The 15,780-nt window shown below is 32.2% G+C and overlaps 1 protein-coding gene across 1 annotated transcript; it reads right to left on the bottom strand.

Moving 5' to 3' along the window:
* Nucleotides 1-4,886: 4,886 nt before the first annotated feature.
* ATXR5 (TRITHORAX-RELATED PROTEIN 5) lies at nucleotides 4,887-9,100 on the bottom strand. Its single transcript, XM_047297971.2, has 6 exons — nucleotides 8,604-9,100; nucleotides 8,423-8,503; nucleotides 6,261-6,490; nucleotides 6,028-6,128; nucleotides 5,736-5,948; nucleotides 4,887-5,463 (listed from the first exon to the last, which is right to left on the bottom strand). Exons 1-6 carry the CDS (start codon nucleotides 8,959-8,961, stop codon nucleotides 5,304-5,306), a joined length of 1,143 nt encoding a protein of 380 aa, XP_047153927.1. The 5' UTR covers nucleotides 8,962-9,100; the 3' UTR covers nucleotides 4,887-5,303.
* Nucleotides 9,101-15,780: the final 6,680 nt, after the last annotated feature.

The following is a 15,780-nucleotide window of genomic DNA, read 5'->3' as shown; positions in this document are numbered from 1 at the left end:
AAGTTGACCAAGAGTGCTCATTTCTTGGCAGTGAATGTAAAGCTGGCATAATTGTACATCAAGGAAATAGTGAGGTTTCATGACATACCTTTAAGTATTTTGTTAGATCGGGGTCTTATATTCACTTCGAGGTTTTGGCAGTCTCTTTAGGATGCGCTAGATAGTAGGTTATGGATGAGCTCTAGATATCATCCTTAGACAAATGGTCAGTCAGAGAGGACGATACAATCTTGAGAGGATCTGTTGAGGACATGTGTGTTGGATCATATGGGAGTTTAGGATGAAGTGTTGTCGTTGGTGGAGTTCACTTACAATAATAGCTTCCAAGCAAGTATCGACATGGCACTATTTGAGGCATTGTATGGCAGAATGTGTAGGACGCCTTTGTGTTGGTACTAGGATGGAGAAGCAGTGTTGATAGTGCCAGAGTTGCTTCAGTAGATCATGGAAAGTTTAGGTTGATACACAAAAAGGATGAAGGCATCTCAGAGCAGACAGAAGTCTTATGTTGATTAGAGACAGAGATCGCTTGAGTTTGCAGTTGGGGACCATGTCTTTCTTTGAGTGACTCCTATCACTAGTGTGGGAAAAGTTATTCGTTCTAGGAAGTTGTCTCCTAGGTTCATTGGTCCTTATTAGATTCTACGTCGTGTGAGACCAGTGGCTTATGAGATAGTTATGCCTCCTCAATTGTCAAATCTTCATTCGGTATTCCATGTTTCACAGCTTAGGAAGTATGTGTTAGACCCCTCTCATGTACTTGATGATGTATAAGTCAAAGATGATCTTTTAGTGGATGTTCAGTCTGTTGGGATTGTGGAGAGTCAGACTAAGCAACTTAGAGGAAAGACGACCAGTTTAGTTAATGTTGTCTAGGATAGAAGAACAGGCGACTCTACGTGGAACTTAGAGGAAGTCATGAAAGAGTTTTATCCTCACATGTTCTCTGATAAGTCTAATTTTCGAGGCCAAAACTTTGTGTTGTTGAAGAGAATGTAATAACCTAGAAAATAGAGTATTAGAGTTTATAGGTGTTTTAAAATAATGAGACTAAGTATTTTAATTTTAAAATAATTCAATAATATAAATAGAATTTCATAAACTCGTCTCATTATCTAAAACACTCGCTATCTCTAAAGAAATTTTTATCTGAGTTCCCTCTCCTTCTCCATAAAAATTTCTTACTCCTCGATCATCTGTTTAACGATCAAGAAGTGCCGAGGAGATCACCGTAGTGCATTCTCCAACATCTACCCATCAATTTCTATTATAAAGCTAGTGAGTTTCAACTTCTTTTTCCTTTCGTTCTTAGTTTAAGGCAATCCATAAGGGTTCTTCTTTCATATGTTTCCTTGGCTTTCTTTTCTAGTTCTTTGTTTATTAGAGGTTCTAAGGATTCTCTTTTATCACAATTCTGTGTTTTGTAGGTGTTTCTAAAATTCCTTCAGCTCTAAGTAAGGGTAGTGCACCATGTAGAGCTTGGTCGCATTCTCTTTAAGGTAAGAGAAGTTAGTGTTTTCTTTTTAAATTGAGTTATGATGTATGAACTGATAATTAAAATTATACGAGTGGAATATATGTTGATTTTTATGCTAGAGATGAGTGTTTTAGTATTAAGTGTGTTTAAATGATTAAACTTAGTTGAATGAATCTGTTTGGATTTGATTATTGTTTGGAATGTTGTTGTTTTGAAGTGTGTTGATGATAAATTGGGTATAATGATGAGAATAGGTGGTTTATGTTGAGTTATGAGTTCTTTTGGATCAAATATAGAGGTTTTGAGAGGTGATTTTAGAAATAAGGGTCGGAGAGAAGAAACGACAATTTAGGACATATTGTATGGTCATTTGAAACTTGTTGATACCTTAAGTTGAAGAAAATATGAATGGGAAATAGACATGAGACAATATGGTGATTTTAGAAGGTTTTAAGTACCATTTTAGAGGTTTTGGGTGGTGAGATTTTTATGTAGTAGGTTTAGGCTGATGTAGAGGTTTTGGGTTTATAGTTGGATGATTTGTAACTAGTTTAGACCCCTAACTTGTTAAGTTATTGCTTTGAAAGAATGAAAGTGAGGTTAAGTAGTTTAGAGTAGTCAAGTTGGGTTAGGTTAGTTATTTTGAGTTAGAAACTTGTTTTTAGATCATTCATAGTGTCTAGAAGGTCATAAGGATCAATTAGATATGTGCAGTAAGTAACCAAGCTAAGATTAAAGGTAGTTTAGGTTCTGGTGTGGCGCTTAGTGGTAGTCAACAGGGCCTGAGTGCCAAAAATGCGAGAGGTTTAGCGCCCAACAGCAAGGGGGTGGCGCTCAGGCGCCAAAATTGTAAGAAGAATGGCGCTCAGCGGTAGGAGGGTGCCACTTAGCACCACTCTAGAGGGTTTTCTTCTTTTGTTTTTCAGTTTTGTGACTTTTGTGGTTTGTTCTGAGTATTGAAATGTATATTATGACATGTTTTGGTATGTTTTATGGTGTGTTATCAATGGTTTGAATGAGAATTGATGTATGTTTCAAAGTGAGATGGTTTAAGAGTTTCTAAGGAGAAACTCTAAGTGTTGTATCAAGTGTTATTGGTATAAATGTAAGAAGCCTGGATATGGGGGTTATCCTAACACTCTAATGATTATCCATGCTCAATTAGAGAGAGATGAGTTATGTCATGAGAGTAGCAGGAGGTCCTAGCTTGGGGGTCTTTCTCTTTTTTGGCAAAGGGTATTTTAACTAACTAACTTTGTGTGATAGTTTTGAGTGTGTCAGTTGTTCCACCACACAAGTGCAAAACCCGTCATGGCTCAACATTTATACTATATCTGGATGGTCAAGTCTAGGTTTATAGCATGATTAGGATATTTGCTTTATTCTGTATGAAATGTGATATATGATGCAATTTTTTTATATACCATGTTGGATTATTTTATCATTAGCTTACCATTTTTTTATGTTCTTTGTTGTTTTGTTACGCTGTGTAAATTCTCGACCATGGAGCATCTGGTGGGTGTGAGCAGAAGGAGATGATGGGCCTTTGGAGCGAGCTTTAGGTGAAGATGACACTGATGTGTAGTTATCTTAGTATAGACTTGTGTTTTTTGGTTTTAGATAAACCTTTTTGTACATAGGTTTGATTTAGGATATTGTATATAAAGTTAATTGTAGTTATGTTTTATATAACTATAAGTGACTTTATATTCTCCTTTCTAGTTAATTGTTCTATAGTATTAACTATGTGATGATTCTTATATAGTAATTATACTATTTTAATGAGATGTTATACAAATTCTTATAATTAAGCTATTAAATCTCGTATAATTATGTTGTGCATAATTACATACTTAATTTAGATTATACGATTATGTATACATACCTATTTCCAATAAATAATAAGATACACATTTAAATTATCTTTCTCTCTCACACATGCAATTATTAGCGATGAAAAATCAAAACCCCTATATAACATAGAAGAAAAAACTCATGAATTGAATTCTTAATAATAAATTTAATTTTAATTTGTACCAAAATTTATATATATTTTTGTTTAATATGTCTTTAATATATGATGAATCGAGTTAATTATATATTTTATCCCATTTTATTAACTATAACATTTAAAATAATTATTATAAAAATAAAAACAAAATTGTCATAGACATCCATTTGAAACTTAATAATGGTATAAAATACTTTCAATATTATCAAATTCATAAATTATTTCTTGTTTTCTCTAAATAACTTTTGTTAATTAAAATTTAGGAATAGAGATGATCATGAAGAAATTATTTTATAACAACGAGTGTATAAATTATTAAGATGATATTGATTCTAAGTAATTTTGAAAATAGATATTTTAAATAACTTTTCTAAGCTTGTGAATGAGAAAAAGTATAATTAAGAAAAGAAACTTGTGAAAGGTAATCGATGCAATTTTTCAACCAACTTAGTTGACTAAAAATGGTAATCCAAAATTACCAGTATAAATTGTTCAACTTTCCATGTGATGTATAAACTAGAGTGACCTATTCCAAAACAAAAATTGCACTCTTCATATGTTTGTCGATCAAAGTGGTAGACCACAACTGAAATAGTTGACCCTCACACAAAAATCAATATGGAAGATGCCATAGTTTTCAAAAGAAAAATAGTTCAAGCATAAATAATCTGCCAAATAAAACAGCAACCTATGACTTTACTTAGGAAGAGAGATTTAAAACGAAGCAAACCTAGATAAGAGCCTAAAAGAACTAATTTAAAATAAGTCCAATACCTTTCATAAGTTATTGAGGGAAGCGATTAAAGAGATTTAACAACTCATGGAAGACATAAGAGTTATAAGTTGATTTAGTGGTAAAATTGGAGAAGAGGGTGAAACATTATGGATTCAATTCCTCAATAACGTTTGGAAGGTTTGAAGTGAATGATAGAAAAAGTTGTGGATTCAACTTCTCCAGTAATAAAAATACTAACTACTAACGATTGTGTTGGTTGAAAGTTCCAACTCTGTTTCAATGAGAGGCATTTACATCTCTACAAAAACAAAACAAAACATTGTTAAACTACATATCAATGTGGTGTCCTCATTTAAAAGAGATCCCATGGTATAAAGATCATACAAATCACAAAATTATAATTTACTAAATGTATACGTGCTCCAGAAATTCTAAACTAAATTACAATAAAGACTAAAACAAAATATCAATTTCTGAATTTCCAACATGAATTTCATTCGGAAATTGAAATATCTGCCTAATAATGCTCATTTAATCTGATTAAGGTAAGGTGTGCATACAAAACATAGAAAATGCATACAAGAAAAACCTTTAAATGAGAGAACTCTAAATAAGTATTTTAAAGTGTATTCATACTTCTTATCTCTCACGGCTTAATTAGGTTATACAAAACAGGATTGACCAATATTTCATTCAAAACCAATATTCAAAGGAATACAGATAAGGAAAACAAAATAAAGATCTAACGCAATCTCTTCAAAGTAAAGACTGATGATCCTTTAAATGACTTAAAATTGTATTGATGAAAAAATGTATATCTCATCTTCTGAGATATAACCTAAATGAACAAAGTTTCCTAAGGTACTCTAAGCCGCATAATTGAGCAGCTCTACAGCATAAATTACAACGAATTTCCTATACCGGTAATTTAGGAAGAAATTTGTTGAATCTGCAAAAGCAATGAGTTGAAAATTTTAAGAATATAAATAAAATCCTTTCCGGAGGATCTAAAGTTGCATTCCAATTCTCCCTCATAGCAGGTATCTTATGTCTTTTAGTAGGTATTTTATGTCGTTCACTTAGACAAAATGATGAGTCGGGTAATGATACTCGTAACCATTGTAATCATAATAAAGCCTTTCTCCCTTAGAAATGTCACGAGTAGCAACCAAAAAGACCCTGCATTCACCACCAACATTGTATCTCACACATTTGCAGTTTTGTTTCTTCCTACCTTCCCTGCATCACAATTGGTTTAGCGTTAAATACAATAAATTAAGAGTTAGCAAAATCATAGTACATGAAAAATAAAAAAAGTAAAGTTTGAATCTTAAAATCTTCAGCTCTTTAAAGAGCATTCTAAAGCCAAACAATCTATACATTGGAGTGCAAGAAGTATGTCAACATGAGAGAAGGAATCTTAAGTGAAATGATCCGTTTAATTTGTTCCCCTATACTCTTGTAATTCTTTATGTTCAAGACTTGGTAGGAGATAAACAAGACACGCTTACTGTGTATGATTGTTTATGCCACTTATAAAGCGAGCGATGTTTCCACGTTTATCAGCACAGATAACAAGACTTTGACAACTTTCTCTTCCAAGAAGAAGGGTCATCATGCTGTCACAATCATCACGTTCCCGGTTGTGAAGGTAATCCACATCGCCAGTGTATTCAGCAACAATTGTCATATCCTTGATTAGGTCATCAGCCTCAACAGTATAGCTACAGCACAATCACGAAATGTCATTAAGATATCACAAGTTGATTTCCTATTTCACGGTGATGAGTTCAAGATGGGTACCCTTGACACGAATCGTAAACAACCATAAAGGGAGGGAATTCGCCTCGTTTAGACATAGCAATACAGTGTTCTACGGTCTCTAAGTCTTCCTTGGAAAGAATCTGAGAGCAAACAATAAAAACATTTAATCAACCAATAACACAAGGGAAATGTGCATACTTAATTAGTTAGCCTGTTAGATACAGGTCCATTTATAGGGGTACAAAATCTATAGAAAAATGATTATCTGAAACCTGCATGTCACCGTTTTCCAGTTCGGCTCGATTCGCAGATCTAGGAGCCATTCCAGGCAAGTATGTGAGGTGATCACAGAATTCTATATTTAATGCTGTTAAAGCAGAAGCAAGGGAACCCATCTGTTTCAATCTCTGAGCAGGATCTTTTGTAGGAACAAATGGTAACAATCTCCTTTTTCTCTTATGTAATACCAGAGGTCTTGAACGTTTCCTACGCTTCTTTGCATCTAGAAGTTGAAAACAATAAATCAAGAAAATAAATTTCCAATCATATATCATGAGTTTAGGATTATATAGACATTCAACAAAGTTAAGGCATAGGTATACTGAAAAGTTCCCGCTACAAACTACCTGAATATTAAGAATATGATCATATAAGTTGAAGCAAAGTATCTAAGTATTTTTCTTTTGCCTCCTTTGCTAAGAAAAAACACCACATAAAGATTCATGGTACACCCATCCAGTGTGAAGTAAAAACAAACATGAACTAAGAAATGTTTGCTACTCTAGCAAATAAAAGAAAACAAGAATATATTTCATCAAAAAATTAAGCAAATATTGAAATTAACATGCATCATTTATTCTGCACCCTTCATTACATGTAATGAATAGCTCACTTAAATGCAGAGTGTACGAAAGTTTTTTCCAAGAAGCCAAAATCTTTCTAGTTTACATGAAAAGTTGTTGTAGTAACTTTATCTGTTGCCAAATGACATATCGTTTTCAAATCAATCTAAATCTACAATATATCGTTTTCTATTTCCACAATCTATATATAAATCATGACTCCACCATTTATTTTATTTTTCTCGTTCTTTGGAAACATTAACTATGCCGTCAAGTAATGTTTACAGCCTTTTGTTTATCTATTCCAAATATCATTGTACTTTTACTTCTCAACTGGGGCTCAAATTAATCCATTCAGGTTATGCTGCAAAAAAGAATAATATCATGACATTGATTAAGAAAACATCAATTTCATACACTGAAATTTGACCTAACTGCTATAATTTTGTTCAGTCTTAGCTGCAATTTATATAAACATTAGAAGTTTAACATACCTTTTTAAATTAAGCATACAAAACCAAGGGAATTTACAGTTTAAAGTTATTCATGAAAGAAATAAATAGGTCTAGTATACTTTTCTACAGGTATGAAGGCATATATATGTGTCTTAAAACAAGTGTGAAAAACTACCTAATCCAACATCCACATAGAATTTGCAAAGACATTTCAAAAGAGGATTATCATTTTTACTGTTTAAAAACCCCGTGAGAAAAGACTACTGTAATTGCTACTAAACCTTTAGACATTTGATGGCCTCTTTTGCCTTCAAACAATAGGTTTCAGATAGACATTGCATGAGGCAGATTGCCCCAAAATCTGCAATCTCAAAAAATACGAATCTTTTCATCCGCTTCACCTGTATCTTTCAAGTTTTCATGCCAAAGAAAAAAAAATACTAGTCTTCTCATCCAATATCATGTTTATTCAATTCAATCTTAATGTCAGGATAATGAAAAAGAAAGACATATAAGAAACAAAAAATAACTTTAATGATACATGTTCATTCAACTAATAGCCACAATAATTGAAGTTACCATTAATTTGTCTATTTATGATATCTTCAAAAGCACAGCAAATCCAATTTAACCATCCATTTGGTAATGTCATCAATAAACACCATAATCTAAAACAAATCAAACTATAAGTTTCCAGAGCTCTGAAAACATCAGTACTCCCATATCCTAAGTAATTCAAAAAGAAAAAATCCACAAGCATGGAACAGCATTCCACAAGGCTAAGTATATTAAGTCCCACCCAAGCATGCATGCTGCATTCAGAGAATGTTAGTACAAATTCCAAAAGATCATTATATTGCATATCACTATTAAACTTCAAACACAAAAGCTAAATAACACACATAATTCATGAGCCGATCTTTTATGTCCAAGTATTTTTTTCATATATGAATGACCGAAAACCAACACTCCACACTACAACCACAAGCCAAAAGTAAATTGGAAACACAATTCAATTCACTCAATGCACATTGTTCTCGAAATGATTGTTCAAACAAGGATTTTGAAAAAAGATAAAGAGTAAATAACAGATAACAATCAGAAAACAAAAGAAACATGTCTGTAATTAATTATTACCCTGAGAAGAACTCTTGTCATCAGCATAAAAATAACTCCTCCGAATCCCGAAGAAATCAATTATCCTCTTTTGCGAGAAAGCTGAAACAGGCAGACACAATGCCACATTCATAATAAAAAAAAGGTTCGACAAAAACACAGCAGAAAGAAACACGTTAGGATAAGTAAAAGAATCCCTTACACCGCACTCTCTTCCCTCCCTGACACTTAGGACAAAGCCACGATCCAATCGGAATTCTCACGACAATCGGCCTCACGCATTTCATGTGGAAGCCTCTGTCGCATTTGTCGCAGAGAAGCAGCTCGTCCGACAGCTCACCGGAACCACATTGCTCACACAACAGGTCACTGTAAGTCTCTCTTTCCACCACCGCATACTGGGCACGCGCCATAATGTCTGACATCAGCCGGTACTTCTTCGCCGGCGGCGAGTCATCATGGAGCTGACTCGAGGAGTCGTTGAGCTGGAACGGCGCCTGCGTGCGGCGGCTGAAGCCAACGTGTCTCTGAGCCGTAGGCGAAGAGGTGGCTGGAGGCATGGCGGATTGAGAAATTTTCGAAACAAAAGGTGCAGAATTGGAATTTATATTTTCGAGGAAACCGTTTTCCTGAGTTGGAGAGGGAGAGGAGAATGGTTGTGAGAACTGTGGCAACCAAAGGAAGGGGAAATGAGAAAAAATAAATAAAAAATAAAAAATAATTAGGAAAATAATCACCCAAATAGATTTGTTTCCGTGTTTTGTTTATTTGTGTTTATTCTTCTTTCTTTTTCTGTTCTACTCGCTCGGAGGAGAGAGTGTAGCTACGAGCCATGACGTGGAGCATTGTTAGTGGTTTTGTTGTCGTGCCTAAGACCCTTGCACTAATTTTCATGATACATTGTTCCTAGTTTCTCACCAAGTCGTAGCCGTTCCCGCTTATTAAGACTAAAATGTCCCTGTTAATCGGTCAACGCTCATCTGGTTTTATTTTTAATTATCTTTTTTTCTGCATAAATAGGTAGGTTTAAATGTTAAATGATATATACATTATAATAAAAAATTTCTGCACGAAATTGTATTTCCAATACAAAATTAATAATTCTATCACTATAAAGATTTCATTACTCTTTTGAATTTTTTTAAAGAATTCTTTTTGTTTAATTTAAAACAACGTTACTTATTTTATTATTATTATATATTTAAATATTTAGTTATCTTAATTAATTAATTATTTATTTATTTTGATTTATAAATAAATATAAAAATAAAAAATATAATTTTTTTATTGAAATAAAAACTATTTTCATTAATTTATTGTATTTCTTAATTTAAAAAAAAAACTTAAAAACAGAACTAGAAGAATATATTATATCTTCAGAAGCTTTTAATGCTCTTCTTCATTAATTATATTATTTATTATACTTTGTGATATCATAAATGAATTTCATTAGATAAGAAATCATATTTCTGTTTGTTTATAATAATAGCATTTGAATGTTTTTTTCACCTAAATTTAAATAAATAATTCAGTCTTTCTATTTTTTCATATAATTTTAAGTAAGTTACATTATTATTACTTTAATGTATATTTACTTGTTATAATATCTCCTTTCTATCTTATCATAATTATTTTTTCTCTTTATATTAATTAAATCAAAGGTACAATAAAAACATGTTGTTTTAAAAGTTAAAAAAAGATATGATAAAAAAGATATCTATCAATCTTTCTTGAATGATTCAATAAATTCAATAAGTATTAAAACATTTTAGAAAGAAAATTCAATCATAATAAAAAAAGCCTATAATAAAAACTTTAGAACAACTATTTGTTTCCTTATATCAAGATTTATATAATAGGACTAGAATGTAGATAGGCTTGAAATGATCATAATAAAATAAAAATAAAAGTAAAAATCTTATAATAATGAAAAACCACATAATTAATTATAACTTTGTCTATATATTTCATAATTTTAACTTTGTTTTGTATCTTTTGTAAAGTGGTAAAAGACAAGATCCAGAGAATAAATTGTCTAATCAATTCAGATTATGAAGTTTAAAAAAAATATCAAACAAAATGTCATTGTGTATGAAAAGTTATTTTAAAGAAATAATGTTTAAAAGAATAATATTTTCTGACATCTATTTTATACAAAATTAAGATTATGAACAACGTCTTTTAGACAAAACTATCTCATGAACTCAGTTTATGAACAATGTATAAGAAAATAAAGTGTATTTCTTTTTGATTATTTAATAGATGATATGAGTAACAAGCTAGCGTTTTATGAACAAGAAATTCTATCTCTCTTATAACAATGAAGTTAAAAGAAAGTTTTATTCAATGCAATGTGAACTCAAGAAAAAAAAACCTTATGATATACACGGTTTAATACATGATCGCTAAACACTACATTCAAATAGCCTTTGATAAAGCATATAATGTTTTATATCATCTCACAATCAAATATGTATGTTTTATCAAACGATGCATTTATTAATAACATGACAATTCATAAAATATTTTGAATACGCAATACGATTTAGAGCTTATCAACCTTCAAAATATTAAATGCATGTACAATAAAGTGTTTCGATGCCCGTGTGTTCTTGATATTTATGCAAATCACTAAAGCGGAAAGATATAATCAAAATCATTACACCCAATAAAAAGACATTGTTAGGATGAAGAACATTCTAAGAATGTTTCACTTGAAACCTTCTACTCTATCACATCATACAAGATCGGTTTTGTTAAAGACTATGATAAAGCTCAGGTAGAATGAACCAATATAAAATATGTATTTTATTAAAGTTCTTCTAAAGGCTAAAGCTCCTACTCTCTTGTTAAAGCTCCTCTACAAAGTAGACTAAAGTTTTGTTAAAGCTCCTCTACAAAGTAGACTAAAGTCCGACTTCCCATCTAAAGGCTACCTACTCTCTTGAAGTCAATTTCTTTCACAAGTATTCCTATATTTTCAAAGATAACTCAATATAATCATAAATATAATTTGTGGTATGCAAAGAAAACTATTTAGTAAAATATAAACCACCTCTAGTAGGAAAAAGTCTTACAATGTTACCAATTGACACTAGGTAATCACCCCCAACGTCATAAAGTCAAAGGCCCATTCCATTGTCTTGTCACTACCGATAGTATCTAGGCACATCCTAGTGGTGAGACCCCTAGAACAATTCTATTTTGCAAATTTTTTAAAGTGGTTCCTAACAATGCTTACTTAACGCCCAACGGTGATGCAACAAAAACTAGCTTTAGTGCAAATTAAGTATATTATCTAACTTTAGATAATTCTCATCTCCCTTTAACCATTAACCACAATTTACATAATTCTTAAAACAACACCTTTCATCAATAAAAATTGATTCTACATATTAGCTAAGTTTTACTTAAATTTGCCTATGCTTTTAATGTCAAACTATAATTTTCAAGAAATGTAATGGTTGTAAGTACAATCACAATGCACATCAAAGACATACAAATCTTTCAAACATTAGGTCATCAGTTTACCATAACACAATCAAGATCACACTCATTCAATAATTTCTCATAAGTCGCATATTTTATAACTACATTTATACAAAATTCATATAGATAATAGTTTCATATATAACATCCATGCAATAGTTTCATCTATACCAAAGTACAATTTACCGATCATACATCATCATTAACATAAGAATAAATTTAAATTGTTCAACAAATCCAATCTAATTCAATGACTCTTGTTCTAGGGAAAATTTCTCATACTATTTAATTCCATCTAGTACATTCCATTTGAATCTCTTTCTAGATGCAACATTTTTGCCAAGCCTCAACCCTCTCAATACAATTTTTATTCTACATTGATACATTACTCAACATGCATAAACCAAACTTTCCATTCATTCTTCAACAATTTCATGAAATTAACATTCAATACTTCTTTATAATTCAACCTTCAAATAGTTACTCATGTATACACAACATGCAAAATAATGCAGTAAAAATCCCTAATTCACATTCAATTTAAGAAAAAACATGTTAAGAGGGATAAACATAAAATGTATAAAGAAAAGACATTTCATTGTATCTAACTTATTCTTACATTAGTACAATACTTAGGTAATCATTACAATTTGATCATATTTAAGATTCAATAAGCAAAATATCTTTCACTAGGCGAATTTGCATAGCTTGGTGAGTGGTTTTAGTTAGTGCTAAGTGGTTTATGTCGTAAACAAATTCCCTTACCTTTGTAGAATAGACCTGCATGGTTTTTCCATCTCTTAAGTGAACTATATGCAATTAGAAAATTCTAAATAATTAACCACATTTTATATTAACCTAAAGTAATCCAATATAACCCTTTTATTAAGTTTAAAAGCTCAGCTTAAACTTTTAGCACTATGTAACACATGTATAACAGTTCAAACAATTTTTTACTAATCAACACTAAGATAATCGAAAGCAATTTTAGAATGCTCTAATTTAATTCACTATTGCAATTCAATACTTTCAAACAACTCTTCTTAAAATGCGTGAACTTTGGTCAAAATTTTGATATAAAAATTATTGAATAAATTTTGTAAAAGGTGAGATTTTTTTTTAGACATATTATCTTAAGTAAAGGTAACAATCCACCTATTTTTTTTCTCAACTGAAGTAATTTACACATGAAATGTGTCTCAATATTTGGTGTTTGAAGATATCAAGTAAAGCACATTTTTCTTCCCAAAGGAAATATCTTATTTCTAGTTTTCTCGTTAATATGCAATTAATTGCAGTATAGACTAGGAAGTGACTCTTAGATCGTTTCTCAAGGACCAAATGTGGTTCAGGAATTAGATCAAACACGTGTTGGGGGTGGTTATCTGGACAGTTTTACTAAGTAACAAAGACTTAAATTAAAACAATGATTAAAACAGGTTGGTTATTGGCTTTCCTGCAATGATTCCAATCCATGATTACAACTAATTATATGTTCTCTTCACCCTAATCCAACACCAATCAACCAACTAAGCAAAGATTAATTGGGTTTTCATAACCACAAATTAAGCAAACACGATTGCAACAATTATTCAATTCTGCACACACGAATTAGGCAACCAAGCGTGTACCTAAGTTGAAAATCCCAAAACAGATTAATGCCATGCAAGGTCAAAACCACAATGACTGCACAACATCTCATAGATACATTGCAAATTCATCAATAACCAACCCAAACAGATTCAAGCTATCATTTTGAACGAACTACAACACAAAAACGCATTGAAATCCATTATTAAACGCTGCAAAACAGAACTGGACGCAAATGGAAACCTAATCTATCCAAAACACGAAAATCCAATTCAAGAACAAAGACCCAATGTAGAAAACAAAACCCTAATACTAAAACGAAATTCGAAAACGCAATCTGGATAGTAAGAGTGCTGGGAAACGTAAATAATGAAACAAAATGAAATTGAAGGAAGAATCCCAAAACGAAAATCCCAAAGCAAGAACATGAAAATGAAAATGTAGGAGAAACTAAGGTGCATAAACGAATTTCATTAATTAGAAAACGAGTTCACCGCAAAAGAGAAGACAAAATTAAAAATGGACCTCCATGGAAGCTCTCCTTAGAAGCCAAAATGTAAAAACGAGAATCAAGGAGTGTCTCGGGTCTACCCCCTCATTTTGGCACTCTAACCTAGGTAAGTGAATCAGCCCCCACAATTGGGCCTCATGAAAAATGGCCAAAATTGGGCCCAATAGTCAATATGTCCAAAAAAACGTAAATCTGGTCCAAAAGGCCCTAAATGAATTTACAATCTAATGATAATATAAAATGATGATACGACAAGTGAAGAATGACGTGGCAGCTCCCTTGATGTCCAAAAATAATATTCCAACAATTTCCTTGCAATTAATAATGGAAATAATTAGCTTCAAATAATTCAAATTAATTAAAATAAGAATTATGGGTCAAATTAAGCCCAAATATAAAAACTGAGGAAATATTGGATAATTAAGCACAATTCCCTAATCAAATGTAGTGGAATAAGCTAAGTGAATAGTAGAAAGTATTGATTCATCACTCCTCCCTTTCTCATTTTCTCTAACTACTAGTTTTCTCTTTGTCTCTTATTATTTTAAGTTATACAATTTTTCCTATCCTTTTAAAATCAAGAACCGCATAATCATATTCAAAACCTAGTTAAACCTTCCTATATCTCATAACTGTTGATGGATTGGCAAGTGTACCAAATTGCACAAGTAATATAAAATGGTAAGACCAAGTATGGTATCCCAGAGGACTTTCGTCACTAAACAGTCGTGTGATAAATTAATTAATTAAGACTTAAAATAAATGAGATCATTGGTTTGTGATGCAAAAACATAAAATAAAATGAATGCAAATTGATCAATAGTAGAGTAACACAGAGATGAACGGAGGTTGTTTAATATGAGATGAATATGTTGTTGGGGTTAGATTTCACCAGGTTCCCTTTTATGTATATAAGAATTCCTCTTTATGCATTAATGTTAATGTCACTCACTAAAGTACTTAGAACCCAATCCCTTGGCGCAATAAGTCTGCCTTAATTCCTAGTTCGTGCAATTTCTAGCGTTCCTAGAAAATTAAGTCTAAAGATCAAGAGCTTAAGACGACCAAGTACTCATACCCTCATCCCTGAGAAATATTACCCTTGGGAGAATTCAATAAGAACCTGAATTGTAAGGAACCTCCCGGCACTCATGCAATTCATAAATCATGCAACTAAATTAGTTAAATAGAACAAGCATTAAAACAAATGAATTCCCTAACAATTAATGAATAAAGCATATATGATTAAGAATCAATTCAAATAAATGAGAGTTCACAATGTTACATCATTCCCCAACAACAAATAGAGTTTAGTTCCCCATAAACATGGAGAAACTAGATGTAAAATGGAAAAGCATGACATAGTAAAACCCTAAGAGTAGAAGAGGAAGCTTCCGCCTCCAGATCCGCCTTCAGAGAGTAAAAGAGTGTGTTGTTGTGTTGCTCCAGCCAGAGATACAAAACCTAGAGCGCCTAGGTCCTTTAAATAAAGTTGGAAAAGAGTAGAAACAGGGCCCGGTCCAAAAGAGTCCAAACAGAGCAAAAACTAGGTTGAATCAGCAACGCACGCCGCTCGGGTGCCCCATTTGGTCGCCCAGGCAGTGGACGTCGATTTCTGTAAGACTTGAGCCTTCAATTTCGCCCGGGCTTCGGGGGTCCGACGCCCGAGCGGCGGGCGTCGATTTTTCCACGCCCAAGCCTCCTGCAGGTCGCCCAAGCTTCGTGCGGTTCCCTCTTCTGGTGCTTTTCTAGGCCTTTCTGAGCTCTATATCCTTAGCACTTCATCTAT

The sequence above is a fragment of the Vigna umbellata genome, chromosome 2 (genome assembly GCF_029865625.1).
Source record: "Vigna umbellata cultivar VRB3 chromosome 2, Vumbellata_1.0, whole genome shotgun sequence".
Taxonomy (NCBI): domain Eukaryota; kingdom Viridiplantae; phylum Streptophyta; class Magnoliopsida; order Fabales; family Fabaceae; genus Vigna; species Vigna umbellata.
This window is presented reverse-complemented; position numbering and strand designations above follow the sequence as displayed.

Coding starts and splice junctions, on each gene's coding strand:
- ATXR5 (XM_047297971.2), bottom strand. CDS start 8,961: ATGCCTCCAGCCACCTCTTCGCCTACGGCTCAGAGACACGTTGGCTTC. Junction 8,504..8,603: donor GGGAGGGAAGAGAGTGCGGT/GTAAGGGATTCT, acceptor TGCCTGTTTCAG/CTTTCTCGCAAAAGAGGATA. Junction 6,129..6,260: donor TGGAAAACGGTGACATGCAG/GTTTCAGATAAT, acceptor GTTTGCTCTCAG/ATTCTTTCCAAGGAAGACTT.